Raw genomic sequence first — 19,942 nt, forward strand, 5'->3', positions numbered from 1 at the left:
CCATGTCCATAACACCACACCACAGTAAAATACACACACAGCCATGTCCATAACACCACACCACAGTAAAATACACACACTGATGTCCATAACACCACACCACAGAAAAATACACACACAGCCATGTCCATAACACCACACCACAGTAAAATACACACACAGCCATGTCCATAACACCACACCACGGTAAAATACACACACAGCCATGTCCATAACACCACACCACAGAAAAATACACACACAGCCCTGTCCATAACACCACACCACAGTAAAATACACACACAGCCATGTCCATAACACCACACCACGGTAAAATACACACACAGCCATGTCCATAACACCACGCCACAGTAAAATACACACACAGTGATGTCCATAATACCACACCACAGTAAAATACACACACAGTGATGTCCATAATACCACACCACAGTAAAATACACACACAGTGATGTCTATAACACCACACCACAGTAAAATACTCACACAGCCATGTCCATAACACCACACCACAGTAAAATACACACACAGCCATGTCCATAACACCACACCACAGTAAAATACACACACAGTGATGTCCATAATACCACACCACAGTAAAATACAGACTCACAATCCACTTCAGAAGCACTGACAGGGCTCAGAAGTACTTCAGCACTGGACCAGTAAAGCCACAGGTCTCTCATTTGTGTGTGTGTGTGTGTGTGCATATTGGCATGATTTAATAACCTCTTGATTGTTTGTCAGGGACGAAATCATTTCTTGATTCAGTCATTTGCATAAGTCCTTTCCTGTTACCCGTTTCCTGCCAGCTGGTGTCCAGACTCGAGCAGCACACCCGGGCAGTCACCTGCTGGAGTTTACCAGCGAGACTGGGCTCTGACCGACAAACACGTTCTTCTTCACCAACTGTGGTGTGTGTATGTATGTGTGTTTCAGGATCGACGGGCTGGTCAAGGTGCGTAATCTGAAGAAGAGGATGGACCGCTTCAATGAGGTGGTGTCCGGCCTGAAGGAGGGCAAACAGGAAATGAGTCAGCAGGTCCAAGAGCTGGAGGCTTTCATCGACACCCTGATGGCCAAAATTAAAGTGAGTGAGATCGACTGAGATGTGTGTCTTAAAAAGCTGCGTGCTCGGCGTCCGGGTGGCGTGGTGGTCTATTCCGTTACCTACCAACACGGGGATCGCCGGTTTGAATCCCTGTGTTACCTCCAGCTTGGTCGGGCATCTCTACAGACACAATTGGCCGTGTCTGCAGGGGGGAAGCCGGATGTGGGTATGTGTCATGGTCGCTGCACTAGTGCCTCCTCTGGTCAGTCGGGGCATTTGTTTGGGGAGGGGGGGTGAACTGGGGGGAATAGCGTGATCTTCCCACGCGCTGCATCCCCCTAGCAAGAGTAGATTTTTCTATATACTGATTCTGAATGGTTGTGTGTTGGATTCAATGGGAAATGTGATGAAAGGACAACTATAAACCGTGGCAGTGCCCACATAGACAGACATATAGACAGCACCACAGCGGTGACTGGTGTTGTACACCTAGACCAGGATTTGACAGCAGCATGATAATGAGGTTCTGAGAATCATTCAGTTGACAAATAAATTTGTACATCAGATTTCTCAAAAGAGCCTGGAAGGTGCTGTCTCCTGAATTATAAAACAAATCGCTTGCACTACGCCACCTCGGTTTTTAAATATATCTGCATAAATCATTATAGGCAACCTGAAGCCTATGTGCTCACCTTTTTGTTTGATAATTAAAATTTTCTGTACATACAAAACATAATGTTACAGAACTGGTCTGGTCCATAAAAGAAGTGGGGGGGGCGATTAACCAATTAATAAAAAATTAGACACAGCACTTACATAAGAGAAACAATATCCATCCATTATCTTAACCGCTTATCCTGCTCTCAGGGTCGCGGGGATGCTGGAGCCTATCTCAGCAGTCATTGGGCGGCAGGCAGGGAGACACCCTGGACAGGCCGCCAGGCCATCACTGGGCCCACACACACACACACACACACACACACACCCTTTCATTCATTCCTAGGGACAATTTAGTTTGGCCGAGTCACCTGACCTACATGTCTTTGGACTGTGGGGGGAAACCGGAACCCCCGGAGGAAACCCACACAGACATGGGGAGAACATGCAAACTCCACACAGAGGACAACCTGGGACAACCCCCCCAAGGTTGGACTACCCCGGGGCTCGAACTCAGGACCTTCTTGCTGTGAGGCGACTGCGCTAACCACTGCGAGAAACAATATAGTGAAATTAAATAATTATTGTATACATGGATCCGATTCATACCCAGTGTCCCCAGTTCAATCATTTGTCCACAGTTAGTACCCACTTAAGTCCAAATTATATTTAACTCCCAGAGATTCCAATGGTTTCTTCCATTTCTGCAGAAAAAGACGAGTCCTTCCATCAATATAGTGTCATATTTTTTCCAGGGTCACAGCCCTGGAGGTTAGAGATTTCCACATGGAAGTAGAAGGAGGGTCATCCCCGACCCACTTCACCATGATGGCTTTCCTTGCCAGCATTAGAAGTGACTGAACCGCTTCTTTGTATTGTTTAAGAGATATGCTCCCCTTTTTAAACCTGACCCACAAGAGAGTAGTAAAGAGAGGAGTGCAGTATGCTCTAAAGAGACTTATCTTAGCATGATCTGAACACGTTAGCTTGAGCATGTAACATATGGCGCTGCCTATACATGTCATCGGTATCAGACATTTGATCTGTAATGAAGTGCCCCAGATATTTAGTGTCATTACAAACACACAGCATTTGCCCTGACAGATAAAAATCTGGAAAGTTAAGGTCTTTATCCCCTTTTGTTCCACATATAATGACTGCACTCTTTTTAGCATTTTACTGCACATTCATGATTAACTTCATAATCAGAGAATATATTCAGCAGCTGTTGAGACCCAGCTCTGCTAGGGGAAACAGCCAGATCATCAGCATACATAGGATGGTTTATTAGAGTGTTACAAACTGTACGGCCAGTTTTGCTGCCTCTTAGTTGTTAGTTGGTCAGATAAATCATTCATGTGCACGTTAAAAAGGGCTTGTGAAAGTGCCCCCCCCCCCCATCGTACTCCATTACCAACGCCAGAGGGAGCGGAGACTGTTGCCCCATTTGACCTGTATACTCTGGTTGGCATGCCAGGATTCTTATGATGCTGTCAGGCACGCACCTTTTACTCAATTTCAGAAACAACTTTTGATGATTTAACTCGGTCAAAAGCCTTAGAGGCATAAATAAAGCCGATTACAACAGAGGAGTTTTGCCTTCTATATATTTCAGCTACTTCTTTCAAGGCATGGATACATAAATAGTACCATGCTTAGCCCTGAAGCCAAGCTGGTTGTGGTATCAATATATTCACATAAACAATCTAATAGAATCCTCTCCAGGACTTTGGATACCACACTGGCTAGTGCAACTGACCTATAATTATTCAGGCTCCCAATTTCTCCAGCTTTGTCCGTGATGATAGGCACAACAGTAACGGACAACGGAGTTTGGCAGCAGTCCATGAGTCATAAAGTCAGTAAAACAAATGGCAAGAAGAGCTGCAACCTTTGGGCTTGCAAACTTTAGGGGTTCTGCAGTGATTTGATCTGAGTCACTTGCTTTATTATCAGATAGTTGCATTATTGCTTGATAGACCTCATTGGTTTAATTCCCACTCTATCACTGTTGGCAATATTTTCCACTTTGTAGAGGTCACTTTTAACGCAGCTAAATAAAGCAAAGTAATGTTGCCTCCACAACTCAGCTGTGTTATTGTCTCCAGAATCTCCCTATATAGTGCATGGTATAGAGTCATAGAGTCCGCTCTCATAACTTGTTCATGATTGCAAACATAACAAACTGCATATTTATACCTACTACTAGTGAGCTTTTTGTAATCCAGGACAGGCCCCTGTCTGGGCCTACCTGCCAGAACCCAAGCCTTAAACTCCTCTTTAGCTTCTACACGATGTGCAGCCACATGCTTATTCCAACCTAAAGTAAAGTATGATCTACTGGCCTCATACATAGCTCCCACAATACAGTCATATATAGCACAGAGGTCCTTACGGTGAGAGATTTCATCACAATTTACATCAGAACACATAATTGTACCTTTGGGTAGATATACATCACCCATTTTTCCATAGTATGACAAGACGTCCTCATTTGACAAGACGTCCTCATTTGTGAGTTTAGCCCAATCCAGTTTAGCCTTGCAGGCACCATTAACCTCATGCCGGCGGCCATACCAACATGTACCCTGGCGCTGCCAAATGACAGAAGCTAAGCAGGTGTGGGCTTGACTAGTACTTGGATGGGAGACCTCCTGGGAAAACTGAGTTGCTACTGGAAGTGGTGTTGGTGGGCCAGTAGGGGGCAGTCTTCCCTCGGGTCCTAATAAAAACAAATAACAAATCTCAATGCCCCAGTGCAGTGATGGGGACAATGTGCTGTATGAGATGCTGTCCTTCGGATGAGATGTTAAACCGAGGTCCTGATTCACTGTGGTCATTAAAGATCTCATGGCACTTATCAAAAAGAGTAGGGGGTTCCCCGGTGTCCTGGCAACATTCCCAACCTGGCTCTCTCCATCTGGCCCCCTAATCATCCCCCATGTAACTGGCTCAATGATTCCTCCCTCTCCACCTCAAGCTGATGTGTGGTGGGCATTCTGGTGCAAAATGGCTGCCGTGCATCACCCAGATGGTGCTACACATTGGTGGTGGTTGAAGTGAGTTACCCCCCTTCAACATGAAGTGCTTTGGGTGTCTATAATAGTGCTATATAAATGTAATGATTATTATTAAGTCATCTCAGGAAGGCTATAAACATCAAGAATCCTAACAAATGGTACATGATCAGGCATTTATGTCTCTTACGAAAATGTAATTGATCACAGAAAAGCATGGGCATCAGCAGTGCTAATGCTGGTACGGGACACTCAGGAAGGACTCAGGCGCAGACACAAAACTTGCTTCCAACTGACTTCGGAGTTCATTATAGGGGGCCAGCTAAGGCAAAAACACACAGGGGAGGGAATTGGGCTGGGTAAACAGGACCGGGGGCAGAGACCGTGGGTGGTGGAGAGAGCCGGGCAGAGCAGCGATCTGGAGCAGGTGAAAATCTGGAGAAGAGGGACCGGAGGCAGAGCAGGATGACTGCAGTGAAAAGGAGAATGTTAGTCAAACAGCAGGTTCAAAAATACTGACAAAAACAGATTCAGTGAGCAAGGGCTGGATGCAGTACAGATCAGAGGGTACGATCTGGCAGGGTGGAAGTGGCAGTGCTGGTGTTTTATAGCAGGTTGGCTTGATTAAGGAATGGGTTGCAGCTGGTGAGGCTCTGCTCACCTGTCTCCACTCATACAAACACAGAGAGACTGACACTTGGGGAGTGGCTCAGGTTAAGCAGCCTTTGAGGTGGAGGCTGTGGAAGGAGGGACAGATGTAACAAATGCAATGGTCAAGCCATTATGTTGTGTGCCAGGCTTCACTTGTGTAAGAATAGCTATCAGCAGGTAAGTACAGAGCCCGGGAGGTGACATGGACACAATGTTTTTGTAAAGCATGCGTGCGAGTTAACAAGGATTCCATTGAAAATTTCAGCAAACCTCTTAAGAGAGAAACCTTTTTAGAGAGAAAATGGTGCTGTGCTATGGTGACATGGTGCTGCTCTACATACTACTATTACTACTACTACTACTACTACTACTACTACTTTCGGCTGCTCCCGTTAGGGGTCACCACAGCAGATCATCCGTCTCCATCTCTTCCTGTCCTCTGCATCTTCCTCTGTCACACCAGCCACCTGCATGTCCTCCCTCACCACATCCATAAACCTCCTCTTTGGCCTTCCTCTTCTCCTCTCCCCTGGCAGCTCCATATTCAGCACAGCTCCATATTCAGCAGTGCTGCTCTACCTGTCTGTTTGTCTTTTATATTTTTATGAATTGAAAATGTCGACTGCCAAATTAAGTATGATAGGCTCGAATTGTGACATAGTCGACAATTCATAAGTAACTTCCAACCAAAGCTGAAATACTCTAGTGACTATGTTACCGGAGACACGAAGTCAAGAGACAGTGTTTGCAAGAGCTACCAACATCTGCAGCACAGGAAGCAGGGAAGGAGAGCCTAGTTCAGCTTTGCCGTCGTAAACATCACACCCCACGTCCCAGTACAATACTGTCCAACATTCACTCCCTGGTTAAAAAACAAGAGCTGAATATCCTCTTATGCAGCAGACGAGACATTGCAAACTGCTCCGTAGTGTGCTTTTTGGAAACTTGGCTGAACCCAAACATCTCAAACTCCACACTACTTTCCTTGCACCGAGCTGACCACACTGAGGACTCAAACAAAAGAAAGGGCAGAGATGTGTGTTTTTATATCAATCAGAGGTGGTGTACAAGCAATAGAACTTGGTCACAGTTATGCTTCACAGAGATAGTTACTATCAAGTGCTGACTTTTCTACTGGCTGCAGAAGTTTTCCTCCCTCATACTGAAGGCTGTCTACATTCCACCACTAGCTGGGGCATCAGCTGCTGCCCAGAAGTTAGCAAGCCACAGTATGGCTGTTGAAAACTTGCACCCAGATCTGGTGGTGCTGGTACTCCGTGGCTTTAACCTTGTCAACCTGAAAAAAATTCAACCAAGGTTTAAACAGCAGATCCATGTCACTGCCAGGTGTGACAAATTGCTAGAGCAGTGTTAGTGTCATTTCTTTTCTTTTTTCCCCCACTTTTTCTCCCCAATTGTAGCTGACCAATCACCCCTCTTTCTGAGCTGTCCTGGGGCCTCATGTATCAATCATTAATAGGGCAAATGTGTTCTTACACACCCATGGGATTTTTTTAGCTCTGAAGTTTGTCTCAGAGACCAGTGTAGAACCTGGGTAACCCCTGAATTTAGACACTGATTGGCTAACACTGGTGTCTTTGCAGGCCTGGGTGATTGCTCGTTGCAAAAGGTAGACAATAGATGTTAGGAGGAAGGAATTACAAATAACCATCATGCTTTGCTACTGACTGTCAGACAATCTTGAGGGGCTAAAAAATTCCATGGGTGTGTAAGAACAAATTTGCCCATGGTAACGATTGATACATATGGCCCTTGGTCATTGCTCCACCCCCTCTGCCGAGCCGGGGAGGGCTGCAGACTACCATATGCCTACTCCAATACATGTGGAGTCACCAGCCGCCGCTTTTCACCTGACAGTGAGGAGATTCACTAGGGGGACGTAGCACGTGGGAGGATCACGCTATTCCTCCCAGTTCCCCCTCCCCTCTGAACAGGCACCCTGACCGACCAGAGGAGGTGCTAGTGCAGCAACCAGGACACAGCCAATTGTGTCTGTAGGGACGCCCGACCAAGCCGGAGGTAACACGGGGATTCGAACTGCTGATCCCCGTGTTGGTAGGCAACGGAATAGTCTGCTATGCTACGCAGATGCCCCTTATAAGTTTCGTCTCTAATGGATTTCACCCCGTGGCTTAGACACCCCTGAGACAGTTGATCATAACATGATTTTTCTAATCCCCAAATATTGTCAAAAATTGAAACACTCAAAACCCAGTACTAGGGTGGTGAAGCAATGGTCTCCTCAGGCTATGGAGAGGCTTACTGACTGTTTAGATATTACAGACTTGTCTATCTTTAAGGAGCCATGAAATGACTTAGACGATTACACCAATACTATTGTCTTACATCCATTTCTCAGAAACTGTGTGCATTCCATCCAAGACAATGATTTGTTTAGTAACAACAAGCCATGCTTCAGTAGACAGGTTAAAATATTATGTATGAAGAAAAACAGTACATTCTTGAGGCGCCATAGAGAACTCTGCAAATCCACAAAATATGAATTTAAGCGGGCAGTGAGTAAGGCTAAGGCCACTTACAAATACAAGCTTGAGAACAAACTCCGGGACAAGGACAACAGATGTGTGTGGCAGTGAATGTGGGAAATTACCAAATATAAGGCCAAACCTTCAGCCTGTAATGATGACCCCAAGCACTGTGATGAACTTAATGAATTCTACTGTCGTTTTGATAAAACCTCAACCCGCCAACAGTGTCTGCCTACAGTGGAAGCCCCTCCTGAGTCCACCTTTTGTGATTGGGGAGCATGAGGTCAGGTGTATGCTGTGCAATCAAAACAGCAGGAAAGCTGCAGGCCATGACCTTGTGTCCTCAGCCACTTTAAAATGATGTGCTGCAGAACTTGCTTCTGTTCTGACTTGTATTTTTAATTGGTCTATCAACCATTGTAAAGTACCAGCATGCTCTAAATCTACAGTAATACTTCCTATGCCAAAGAAGCCCATTGTTAGCTGTTTAAATTACTACAGGCCTGTTGCCTTAACATCTGTTGTAATGAAAGTGTTTGAGCGTATAGTATGTAGACATCTGTCCAGTGTTGTGCCAGATCCCAGTCAGTTTGTGTAGAGAGCCAATAGGTCAGTGGATGATGCATCTTCTGCATCGTCACCTTGTCGTGGTGGAGAAGCTTGCGTATACCAATGATCACAAGATCTATGCCTTTTGGAGTTTGGCTCCTGATAGGGTCACCCAAGATGGATAGGTTAAGGGTGAGATTCCAGACGAAGCATGATCCAACAAAGACCTCAACAACGGAACTTGCGGAAGATGTTTGCAGGTCACAACGGTAGTAAAGGCAGATGAAGGCTGCAACAGAGGGTAGTCCTCAATCGTCTTGGTTCTCCATGCCATTGGACTCTCCACCCGCTGCCAAGGGGCGTGTGGTGGCTGCAGGTACATCAGCTGCTCCACTTAAAAAGCAGTCACACGCAGGTGTCCTCCCATTACGCGGCTCCAGGATCGGCTTCTACATCCCTGAGGACCCAGAAGGAGAACAGTCACACTTGACCCCGAGTGACCACCGATGATGGGGCTGATGCTGTATCTCTCTCTGTCTCCACTCCATCTTGCAGCATCTAGAGGCGCCTGCCACCTATGCTTGGGTACTTTTCATTGACTATAGCTCAGCTTTTAATACAATAATACCCATAAGGCTATACAACAAACCTTTGCAGCTAGGTGTCCATCAGTCTCTGTGTCTCTGGATCATGGACTTCTTACTGGGCAGAACACAGGTTGTCAAATTCAACAATAGATTTTCAAACTCGTTGACCATTAGCACAGGTGCCCCTCATGGGTGTGTCCTCTCACCTCTGCTCTACTCATTATATACTAATGACTATTTCACACTCAGACACTGTAAAATAACTAAGTTTGCTGATGATACAACACTGGCACTGATTTCCTGTAATGATGAGCTAGCTTATAGAAAGGAGGTCTCATCTCTTGTTGACTACTGTAGCAATAACAATCTGGAACTCAACATGAACAAAACTAAAGAACTTGTGGTTGACTTCCATAAAAATCAGGGAGAGCTACTACCGCTGCTGTCCATCAACAGCCAGGTGGTAGAGAGAGTTGATCATTTCAAATTCCTAGAGACTACAATCTCCTCCTCCCTGAAATGGGAATACAACTTCAGCACCTTCCAAAAGAAAGCTTACCACAGAGTATTCTTTTTAAGGCAGCTTAGGGAATTTGGAGTGTCAAGGGTTGCAATGTTACAGTTACACAGCCGTAAACAATGCCACACCGTTATCCACAGCACAGGCTCTGACCGGTGTGCTCCTGCAAGTGATAACCAGTATCACTCAATATATCCAGGCTATGCTTTAGGCCATGACTTGGCTCCAAATGATGCTCCATAACGGCAACTCTGCGATCAATGGTCGCAGAAACAGTACACAGGTCCTCGCCGATACCAGCCTGAAGTTTTACTGTGTGCCTTATTGTACAAACCTCCCTGTGCAGATGCTCCATCTTGCAGAGCAGATTTGAGACATCTATGTTGTTAAACTTCACAGGCGGCATAGTGGGAGAAGATTCGGGGATGTTATCTCCACACTCGTTTAACACTTTTAGGCAACTTTTAATATTATTGACATCCTTCTGGTTGCCTTTAAAGGCCACACACCGTTGCTTAGAATCCGGGCAAAGTTCAAGCAACACCTTTTTTGAAGATTTCAATCCAGTCGAAGGTGTTCAAGGCTGCTAGGGTTAGTTCATCCTGACTCATCGTTTTTATCTTAACCACAAGGACATTAAGAAACTCAACCTCTACAATAACGTTGCCATCAACAGTCTCATGAATCATAGGTTTTAATTGGGGCTGTGTAAAACCAGGAGCAACTGAACCGTGACATTCACTTTCCACCAACTTGTCCGCCATCTTGTGTAATTGTAACAATTTTCTTCCACAATTGATGGATGAATGGATAATAGATAGATGCAAGGATGGATGGTAGTTTCTCACATTGAGCATTAGAATTTAAGGACGCCTTCCCATTGTAATAGCTCATCAAATGTCCGACCGTCTCATTATCATATTCATATTTACCGTCATAGCCTTGGCCAGGTTAAACAGGCTACCAGGCCTGGCTTTAAACAGGCCCTCTTAAGCTAATCTACACTCTGAATTTTACTTTTCTTTACAAAAAGGAGGAAAAAAAGCCTTTTTATATTAAATTATTTGGCATTTCTCATTCATCTCATCTTTGCCCTCCTCCCTTGTTCTTCAAAAGGGGCGAATTCACTGCCAGAGTTTTTCATATTGAGTTCTCTCGGTTGGAAGTAGACCGATTTACATTAAATTAAATGTTCACATTAGCAGGATGGATGATCATCTGGGACAATCATTCCCACTTCAGTCATTTTAAAGAACCTTCATTTGATAAGATTTTATCAGGAGGAATCCTACCTCAGATAATTATCTTTAGATATGACTCTGGAATAACATACTTAAGATTCAAATTCATATGCATATCCACTCTTATGTTGAGCTACGATCCGATGAGTGAAATAAGCCTTGAGCTAAACTAGGCTTCACCTGCTGGTGGAGCTCTGCCAAGGACTTGTGGAGGTGCCTAGACCCGACCCCCCCCCCTTTGAAAACCGCTTGTCGAAGGACTCTGCGAAAGACGCTTGTGTCACTTTAAACACACACATGCATACACACACACACACACACACACACACACACACACACACACACACACACACACACACACACACACACACACACACACACACACAGCCAGTTGCTTTATTTTACAGTAAGTGGCAACTGGGAGAGAGCGGTTGTGTTGATGACAGATGTGTATGAATATTCATCTGCAGTGAGACGGTGACACATTGCCCACCTCAAATTTACATCGCAGCGTACGCTCCAGTAAAGTTCAAACATACACTAAGCAGAGAATTATGGGCCTTCTCTTTTTATGGGTACTCTATATACAATTGGCAGCAGTATTTCAGGAGGTAAGAGCAGGCCGTGTGGTAACTGGAATGTTGTAGGTTTGATCCTCAGCTCCACTCAGCAAAAATTGTGGTGTCCCTGAGCAAGACACCTAACCCCTAACTGCTCCCGATGAGCTGGTTGTTATCTTGCATGGCTGACACCACCATCGGTGTGTGAGTATGTGGGTGGATGTGAGGCCTTAACTAATTGTAAAAAGCGCTGAATGGCTGTTGCAGTTAGAAAAGTGCTACATAAAATGCAGTCCTTTCACCATTTTTACATTACGCAGGAGGGGAATGACCTCCAGGGTATTCTTTTACATGCAACAATGACCGAAATAGTTACGCTGTCTGTAAAACGTTTTACAAAGTTGGGCTAGATCTGTGGTCAGCCACATCCCTGGTTGCCACATTAGTATTAACAGCAACCACAAAGAAAGCACACGGATGGGGGACGTTTTTGACCTATCTGTTCTGCTGAAACTTGGTGCACATATTACCATCTCATTCATATGTATGGGTAGGCATGGGCTGTCACACACACACACACACACACACACACACACACACACACACACACACACACACACACACACACACACTTGCACTTATATCTATGTGAGGACCCTCATTGGCTGCATTCATCCCCTAGCCCTTAACCCTAACATTAACTATCAGAACTGCACCTAATCCTATCTCTAACCTTAACCCAAGTCCTAACCTTAAAATAGACCCTTAAAGAGAAATGTCCCCAGTTTTTATGTGGATGTCCAATCAGTATTGCATGCGAATGTATTCAGTTGAAGCAATAAATTCCTCAGCGTGTTTTATATTGACTGAGAAATCCGAGTTCTCCTGGTCGCAGAGCCGTGCCAGCAGTGCCTACATGTACCACAAATCCAAAACCACAAATCCTTCCAAAGCCTGCCCATGGAGGCAGGCATTTCTTGCAGCTCTGTGTACAAAGAACACCACTATAGATTTATATATTTATTATATATAAATTTCCCTCTCACCCTTTGTCGGGTGGTGTGTGTCTTCCTCAAGCTCGGGTTCTCCACTAGAGGCCCGGGAGTTTGAGGGTTCTGCACAGTATCTTCGCTGTTCCTAGGACTGTACTCATCTGGACAGAGACATCAGATGTGGTTCCTGGAATCTGCTGGAGCCACACTCCCAGTTTAGGGGTCACAGCCCCTAGTGCTCCTATTACCACTGGGACTACTGTGGATTTGGATTTTACCTTCCACATCCAATCTAGTTTTTCCCTCAGCCCTTGGTATTCCTCCAGCTTCTCGTGCTCTTTCTTCCTGATTTTCCCCTCCCTCAGGATTGCTACATCGATCACTACTGCTGTCTTCTGTTCCTTGTCGACCACCATAATGTCTGGTTGGTTAGCCAGCACCTGCTTGTCAGTCTGGAACCTGAAGTCCCACAGGATCTTAGCTCTGCCATTCTCAACCAACTTTGGTGGTGTCTCCCATTTGGACTTGGGTACTTACAGTCTGTATTCAGTACAGATGTTCCTGTACACTATAGCAGCCACTTGGTTATGCCTTTCAGTGTACCCCTTCCCAGCTAGCATTTTACACCCAGCTACTAAGTGCTGGACTATCTCAGGGGCGTCTTTGCACAGCCTGCATCTTGAGTCTGCTGAGTGCCTGTTCTTGTGCTGCTATGAGCAGAGTCATATGCTATGATCAGAAATCAGAATCAGAAACACTTTATTTGTTTTTTCATTTTATGCACTTGCACACATGAAATGAAATATCGTTTCCGCCCTCAGTGTTACCGGAACTGCATGGGCAAGCAGTTAGCTTAGCTTGCCCCTGTATAGCCATCCATTATCTTGCTCTCAGGGTCGCGGGGATGCTGGAGCCTATCCCAGCAGTCATTGGGACTTATATATGCTATTCTATATATGCTATGATATAATGATCATAGCATTTATGTATACGCTTTATTTGTACAGCACCTTTCATAAATAAAATGCAGCTCAAAGTGCTTTACATTGAAAACAAGGGAAACAATAAAACTCAACAACAATACAGATAAAATAAGTTAAAGATAATAAAACACAGACCTAGGCAAAAAACATAAAACAAGGCAAGAAATAAAACCACTGTACAAGATAAAAAAATAAGAGTAAAAGAAATATAAAGTGGAATTAATTAAAAGCAAGAGCATAAAAATGGGTCTTGAGCTGATTCTTAAAACTATCTATGGACGTTGCTTCTCTTATTTGTTGGGGGAGTCTATTCCAAGCCGTCGGTGCATAAAAACAAAATGCTGCTTCGCCACACTTGTAGTTCATTCTCGGGACACTGAGCAGGCCAGCACCAGAGGATCTGAGAGAGTGGCTCGGAACATCGTCAGATAAGCAGTCAGACAGATATGAGGGTGCTAAACCATGTAGAGCTTTAAACACAAGTAAAATAATTTTAAAATCAATCCTCAATGCTACAGGAAGCCGGTGTAAAGATGCTAAAACTGGGGTCATGTGATCTCTCATCCTGGTTTTTGTTACAACCCTTGCTGCCGTGTTCTGTACTAGTTGCAGCCTATCGATACTTTTTTTTGGGGTAACCCAGTAAGAAGTGCATTGCAATAGTCTAGACGCGAAGCGATAAAAACACGCGTCACCTTTTTGGCGTCTTCCAGGGAGAGGTAGGGTCTAATTCTAGCAATATTGTTTAGGTGAAAAAAGGCACTCTTACATAATGCACACCATAATTTGACAAAGTCTAGATCAGCCCCCACAAGCCTCAAGCTATGTGTCCACTGTTAGCTGCATTAAAGTTTAGCAGCATTATTACACAAAGGCTTTCATATCACATGGTCAGAGCTCATCCTTTGCGTCTTCCACTTCAGCATGTCCTCTGTCCTGACCAGTGGGGGAAGGATGTTTAGCTCTGATGTGACATACGACACAAGCAGGCAGACGATGCTGTTCCCTTTGCCAAGTTTCTGCCCTTGCAGCACCCAGTCAAAAAACAAGAAAAGAAAAAAAAAACAGATAAGCAGCCAGACGATACTGTGCAGAGAGCCGGAGAGCAGCCGACAGGAAAGAAAGTGGTTATTCATCAGTGAGCTACACGTACTGATCATATACCGTAACATCAGCAGCTATTCCCCGAAAGTTGAATCAGTTTATCGGGACACAGCGTTTAGAGGGGAGAACGTTTCATCATCATCTACGTCACTTCATCAGTCTCAGCTGACTGCGGGTCTCCCCACCCTTAGAAACAGCTCATTTGCATAACGACCGGAACCGGCGACCTAACAGAGGTTTCATGTGCAAATTGCCGTGCATGTTAAACAGACGGCCGGTTTGGGTTTTCGTGCATCTGTGCTGGTTTCGGTTGGTAACACAGTGTCGTTGTAATTGCAAATTACCTGAGTGAAGACAAGATATTATATATGTTATATTATATCACATCAGGATGACGATACGCTGGGCAACTTTTTCACCGATTTGATATGATGCTATGTAAGTTTATTATTATTATTATTATATGATATGATCTGATATGATGCTATGTAAGTTTATTATTATTATTATTGTATGATATGATCTGATATGATGCTATGTAAGTTTATTATTATTATATGATATGATATATGATATATATGATATGATATGATATTATGCTATGTAAGTTTATTATTATTATATGATATATGATATGATATGATGTGATAGAGCAAAGTGCTTGCAACAGGGCATTTAGTGAGACACGGGAGAATACACTATAGAATGTGTCTGGGTAACTAGGTTGCCATGCAATCAGTAGAAACGTGGTGAGAAAACCGCTTGTCCAGCGTTGCCGTGTGTCACCGCACTAGCCTGTAGCTAGTACCGTGTTGGCCAAAACATAGCGTACTCACTCAGTGGTCTTCGGGATCCTGAAGAAAGTATCCAGCACACCCCTGTCCATGTGAGAAGGAAAACGTTCATGTATAGTAACACACATACGAGCTGTCACGGGGTTGGTGTCAACAGCGTCCAACAAAAACTGCCCACGCTGAAATTCTTTGAAGCAGAATGATTCAGTTTCTGTTGGCATCGGAGGGCAGTTCGAGCAACGACACCACCGGTCGCTGTTTGCTGTCAGCAGGTCAGGTTCTGGACTGTTGCTGCCGGCCATGTCCTCTCGCTCGGCTCATGCAGCAGCAGCCTCGGCCTCTCGGCTGCATTTCTTTGGTCGAATACTCGGGCCTGAGTAAATACCGTTGAATGTCCAAGTAGGACAAAACACTGTCAAATCTATCATCATTGTCCATCAGACCCCCTGTACTCTTGTTTTGGGATGCCATTTTCTTTTCTCTTTTTGGGGGGGGGGGTTGCATCCAGCCAACTACCCCACTCTTCCAAGCTGTCCCGGTCTCTGCTCCACCCCCTCTGCTGATCCGGGGAGGGCTGCAGACTACCACATGCCTCCTCCCATACATGTGGAGTCACCAGCTGCTTCTTTTCACCTGACAGTGAGGCGTTTCACCAGGGGGACGTAGCGCGTGGGAGGATCATGCTATTCCCCCTAGTACCCCCTTCCCCCTGAACAGGCGCCCCGACCGACCAGAGGAGGTGCTAGTGCAGCAACCAGGACACAGCCAATTGTGTCTGTAGGGACGCCCGACCAAGCCAGAGGTAACGGAGATTCGAACCGTCGATCCCCGTGTTGGTAGGCAACAGAATAGGCCGCTACGCTACCCGGACGCTCACTGGGATACCATTTATATGTTACTTATATCTCTGTGTTCTTTGTTTTGTGTAACACATTTGCCGAAACAAACCTGCTTCATGAAATGATATGTGTGACTTGACTTGACCCTCCAGAATGTCAGTGTGATGTCACCTCTATATCAGCTTCATCTTTTACACCACCCCCTTGTTTTTGTTTTTTGTTGTTTTGGGTGTCTGGCTTCTCCTGACAGTGCACCATCATGTCCCGCATTGAGATCGACCACGAGTACCAGGCGCTGGTGACGCGCTCGGAGCAGCTGCTGACGGCCCTGCAGAACAGGAGGAAGGAGGAGGAAGAGAGGGAGCGACTCAAACACATCCAGGAAGAGATGGAGAGAGAGAGGAAGAGGAGGGAAGAGGAGGAGCAGCGCCGCAAACAGGAGGATGAAGACCGACGTCTGTAAGTGGGGGGGGGTTGGTGGGTGGACGTGCAGGCACAACACATAAGCTACTTTCCAGACTACTCGGAAAGTCCAAATATCCAACTTCCTGCAAGGAAGAATACAACGGAACGCCACTCGATGGTGTTCCAACCTGTAGATTCAGGTTGAGTTCAACAACCCTGACTTCACAGATGTACTGTTATACGTATGATGTCATACAAACAGGGCGCCACAGGGGGCAGAATACACTGTGAATAGTAAGCAGTCATTTAAGAACATTTTAAGGTATTGAAATGTATGGTAAAGTGAAAGTCCTACATGCCGTGATGAGAAAAGCTGTCGTGCTTTCTAAGACGGATGTGCAGCCACGTAGGTCACCACAAAACATCAGCGTTAGCCTAGCTAGCTAGCAGCTGGCTGCATTAGCCTAGCTAGCTGCTGGATGTCAGTTAGCAGTACCATGTCGTCTGCATGTGGTGTAGCCATGTTCTTTTGTTTATATGTAATTTTCGGGCCGTGGATTGGAGCGCCTTGTGGGTGGAAGTCAACCATATCAGATCACATCAACACTATTTACCAACACACAGGATATGACATCACATTCCCTGCTCTAAACTCCGCCAACTCAGACATCAGGATAATGTGTTAATCCATGTTTTGACCCAGTGTGCTGACCTGTCTGTGGTTACCGAAGAGGACGTCAGGGTAGACCTGTACATACGTCCTAACGGACGGGAGCCAGGTCGTGGACTATCCCGCGGCCGCAGCGTATGTTTGGAGACAGTTTTTTCGTTGACTTACACAGGCCAGTGTTATACAAAACCACCAAAACCAAAACACAATGGGAGATAATGAAGGTGATGTGATGATTAGTGTCCTGAACCCCAAATATGCAAAAACACAGACAAAAACATCCGTCTGAGTTTTGTATTCTAGCCCCCGTTTTATTTTATCCCCCGGGTGACAGCTGACAGTTTCCTGCTGTCACGCTTTTCCTCCCCAACTGTACTTGGCCAGTTACCCCACTCTTCTGAACCGTCCCGGTCGCTGCTCCACCCCTTCTGCTGATCCGGGGAGGGCTGCAGACTACCACATGCCTCCTCCCATACATGTGGAGTCACCAGCCACCTGTTTTCACCTGACAGTGAGGAGTTTCACCAGGGGGACGTAGTGCATGGGAAGATCACGCTATTCCCAACAGTTCCCCTCCCCTCCGAACAGGCGCCCCGATCAACCAGAGGAGGCGCTAGTGCAGCGACCAGGACACATACCCACGTCCAGCTTCCCACCCACAGGCATGGCAGTTGTGTCTGTAGGGACGCCCGACGAAGCTGGAGGTAACACGGGGATTCGAACCGACGATCCCCGTGTTGGTAGGCAACGGGATAGACCGCCACGCTACCCGGATGCCCTTCCTGCCCTGCTGTAACTCTGAGTGGCAGACTCCATTTTTCCCTGAAGTTCAGCATCTGCAGTTTTGCCGCCTTTCAAAGGTGTGGAAAGTCTTTTAGGTGGACTGATGGGGCCGTCGTGTCCGTCACAAACCACTGCCCTCTAATGTAAGACATTAGAGATGACGGCCTGTACTTTAACGGACTACTCCCGCTCCTCCTCCCCGCCTCGTCCCACCCTCTTCCCTCCTCCATAAAGTTAACAGCTACCCAGATTCACCTGGCCGCCAACTGAAGGGCATCGCCATGGAAACAGGAGAGTATTGCCTGTAAGTGGTGGCTGTTGGTATCAGAAGACCTTGATCAATTCATCAGCGGTGTAAAACCCTCTTTTATTAGGTTTACGGCTCACAAGGGTCTCCGCTGGGTTTGCACGATATGACAAGGCTCCACATGAGGACAAAGCTACTGCAACCACACACACAAACAACTCCAACCCACCCCCGTCCGTCTGAATGCCGGAGTCCTCAAACTCCCCTGAACCTGACCCCCTGCCCCAACCCCCCTGCCCCCTCTGATGAGCTACCTCCTCCATCCATGTTAAAGGAGCACATTCACCTGCTATCTTGCATTGTAGGTGGAACATTCTCCCTTTCAATAAGTGTCTCTCACACACACACAAAACCACACACACTAGGAGGCTGCACATCCACAGACTGACAGGCCAAACCTTTTATGAGGTACTTGATTTTAGCTTGGGTGCTGCATATCAACAGCTTTTTTCCCCCCATTTTTCCCGTTCAATCGACTTGGCACTGTGCAAAAGTCTTATAATGGAAGGAAAAACACTTGTTTCTCTCTGTGTGTGCATTTATTTCCCTTCTCCCGGTAGGTGAAAATCTGCCGGTAGGGAAAAATGGGATGGTTTCCAAGTTGGAACGCCAGAGGAGGGGAGATACGAACACCTGGCAGAGCTCTGCTCTCTACTGAGTGCACTCTGGTGTAGTGTTGTTATACACATTTTCTTACACAGTGTATGTAGTCTGTCTCGATGTGGTCCACCGAAGGTAGCAGCAAACTAGGAAGTGAAGGTTGTCGTTTTCACACTCCTGATTGTCTGCCAGTGACATCAACAGCAAACACAATTCCAGCGGCGTTTCAGACACACAGCAGACTGTTATAGCTGCCAATGGAGCATTGTTCCTACAGCACACACACACACACACACACACACACACACACGTCAAACATCCTGATTGCCGAGCCCAGAAACGTGCCTGAATCTGATACCAAAAGTCGAGCGCCGTGCCAGGATGTGAGCATCAGTAATCTCAGCAGGTCTCCCGTGTGATGAGAGATGTCTGATGAGACGTGTGGGACTCGTCAAGTTTTATTGTCCGCTCTCGACTGTGACAACTTCAAAGATGTGCTTACTGATGCATATATATATTTGCATATATTTCCATGACCAAAAGGCTATAAAACACTCATTAAATCCAGTTTCCTTCGAGGGACCGACAGCCCGTACTGTTCGTCACCGTCCCTCCTGCAGCCGGAGCCAACTTGCGTTGTGTTGTGTTGTCCTTGTCTTTTGCAATAATGTCCGACTGCTGTGGACAGCGGCTTCTTCTGGTTTTTTTGTTTGTCTGTTTTTTTTTTTTTTTTTCTCTTGGAATTTCCCCCTTTTTCTCCCTAATTGTACCCAGCCAATCGCCCCGCTCTCTGAGCCGTCCCGGTCTCTACTCCACCCCCTCTGCTGATCCGGGGAGGCTGCAGACTACCACATGCCTCCTCCCATGCTGATCCGGGGAGGCTGCAGACTACCACATGCCTCCTCCCATACATGTGGAGTCACCAGCCGCTTCTTTTCACCTGACAGTGAGGAGTTTCACCGGGGGGACGTAGCGCGTGGGAGGATCATGCTGTCCCCCCCCCACCCCCCCAACAGGCACCGCGACCGACCAGAGTAGGCGCTAGTGCAGCGACCAGGACACATACCCACATCCGGCTTCCCACCCGCAGACATGGCCAATTGTGTCTAGGGACACCTGACC

The 19,942-nt window shown here is 46.2% G+C and overlaps 1 protein-coding gene across 3 annotated transcripts in view; it reads left to right on the forward strand.

Annotated features, from left to right (window-relative positions):
• myo6a (myosin VIa) overlaps nt 1-19,942 on the forward strand; it is a 190,685-nt gene that overhangs the window by 130,889 nt on the left and 39,854 nt on the right. For all 3 annotated transcript variants that reach the window (XM_056295131.1, XM_056295132.1, XM_056295133.1), the window contains exons 25-26: nt 940-1,090; nt 16,306-16,514. In XM_056295131.1, the coding sequence (XP_056151106.1) occupies nt 940-1,090; nt 16,306-16,514 (360 nt within the window). The remainder of the gene's footprint in view (nt 1-939; nt 1,091-16,305; nt 16,515-19,942) is intronic.

The sequence above is a fragment of the Lampris incognitus genome, chromosome 15 (genome assembly GCF_029633865.1).
Source record: "Lampris incognitus isolate fLamInc1 chromosome 15, fLamInc1.hap2, whole genome shotgun sequence".
Taxonomy (NCBI): Eukaryota; Metazoa; Chordata; class Actinopteri; order Lampriformes; family Lampridae; genus Lampris; species Lampris incognitus.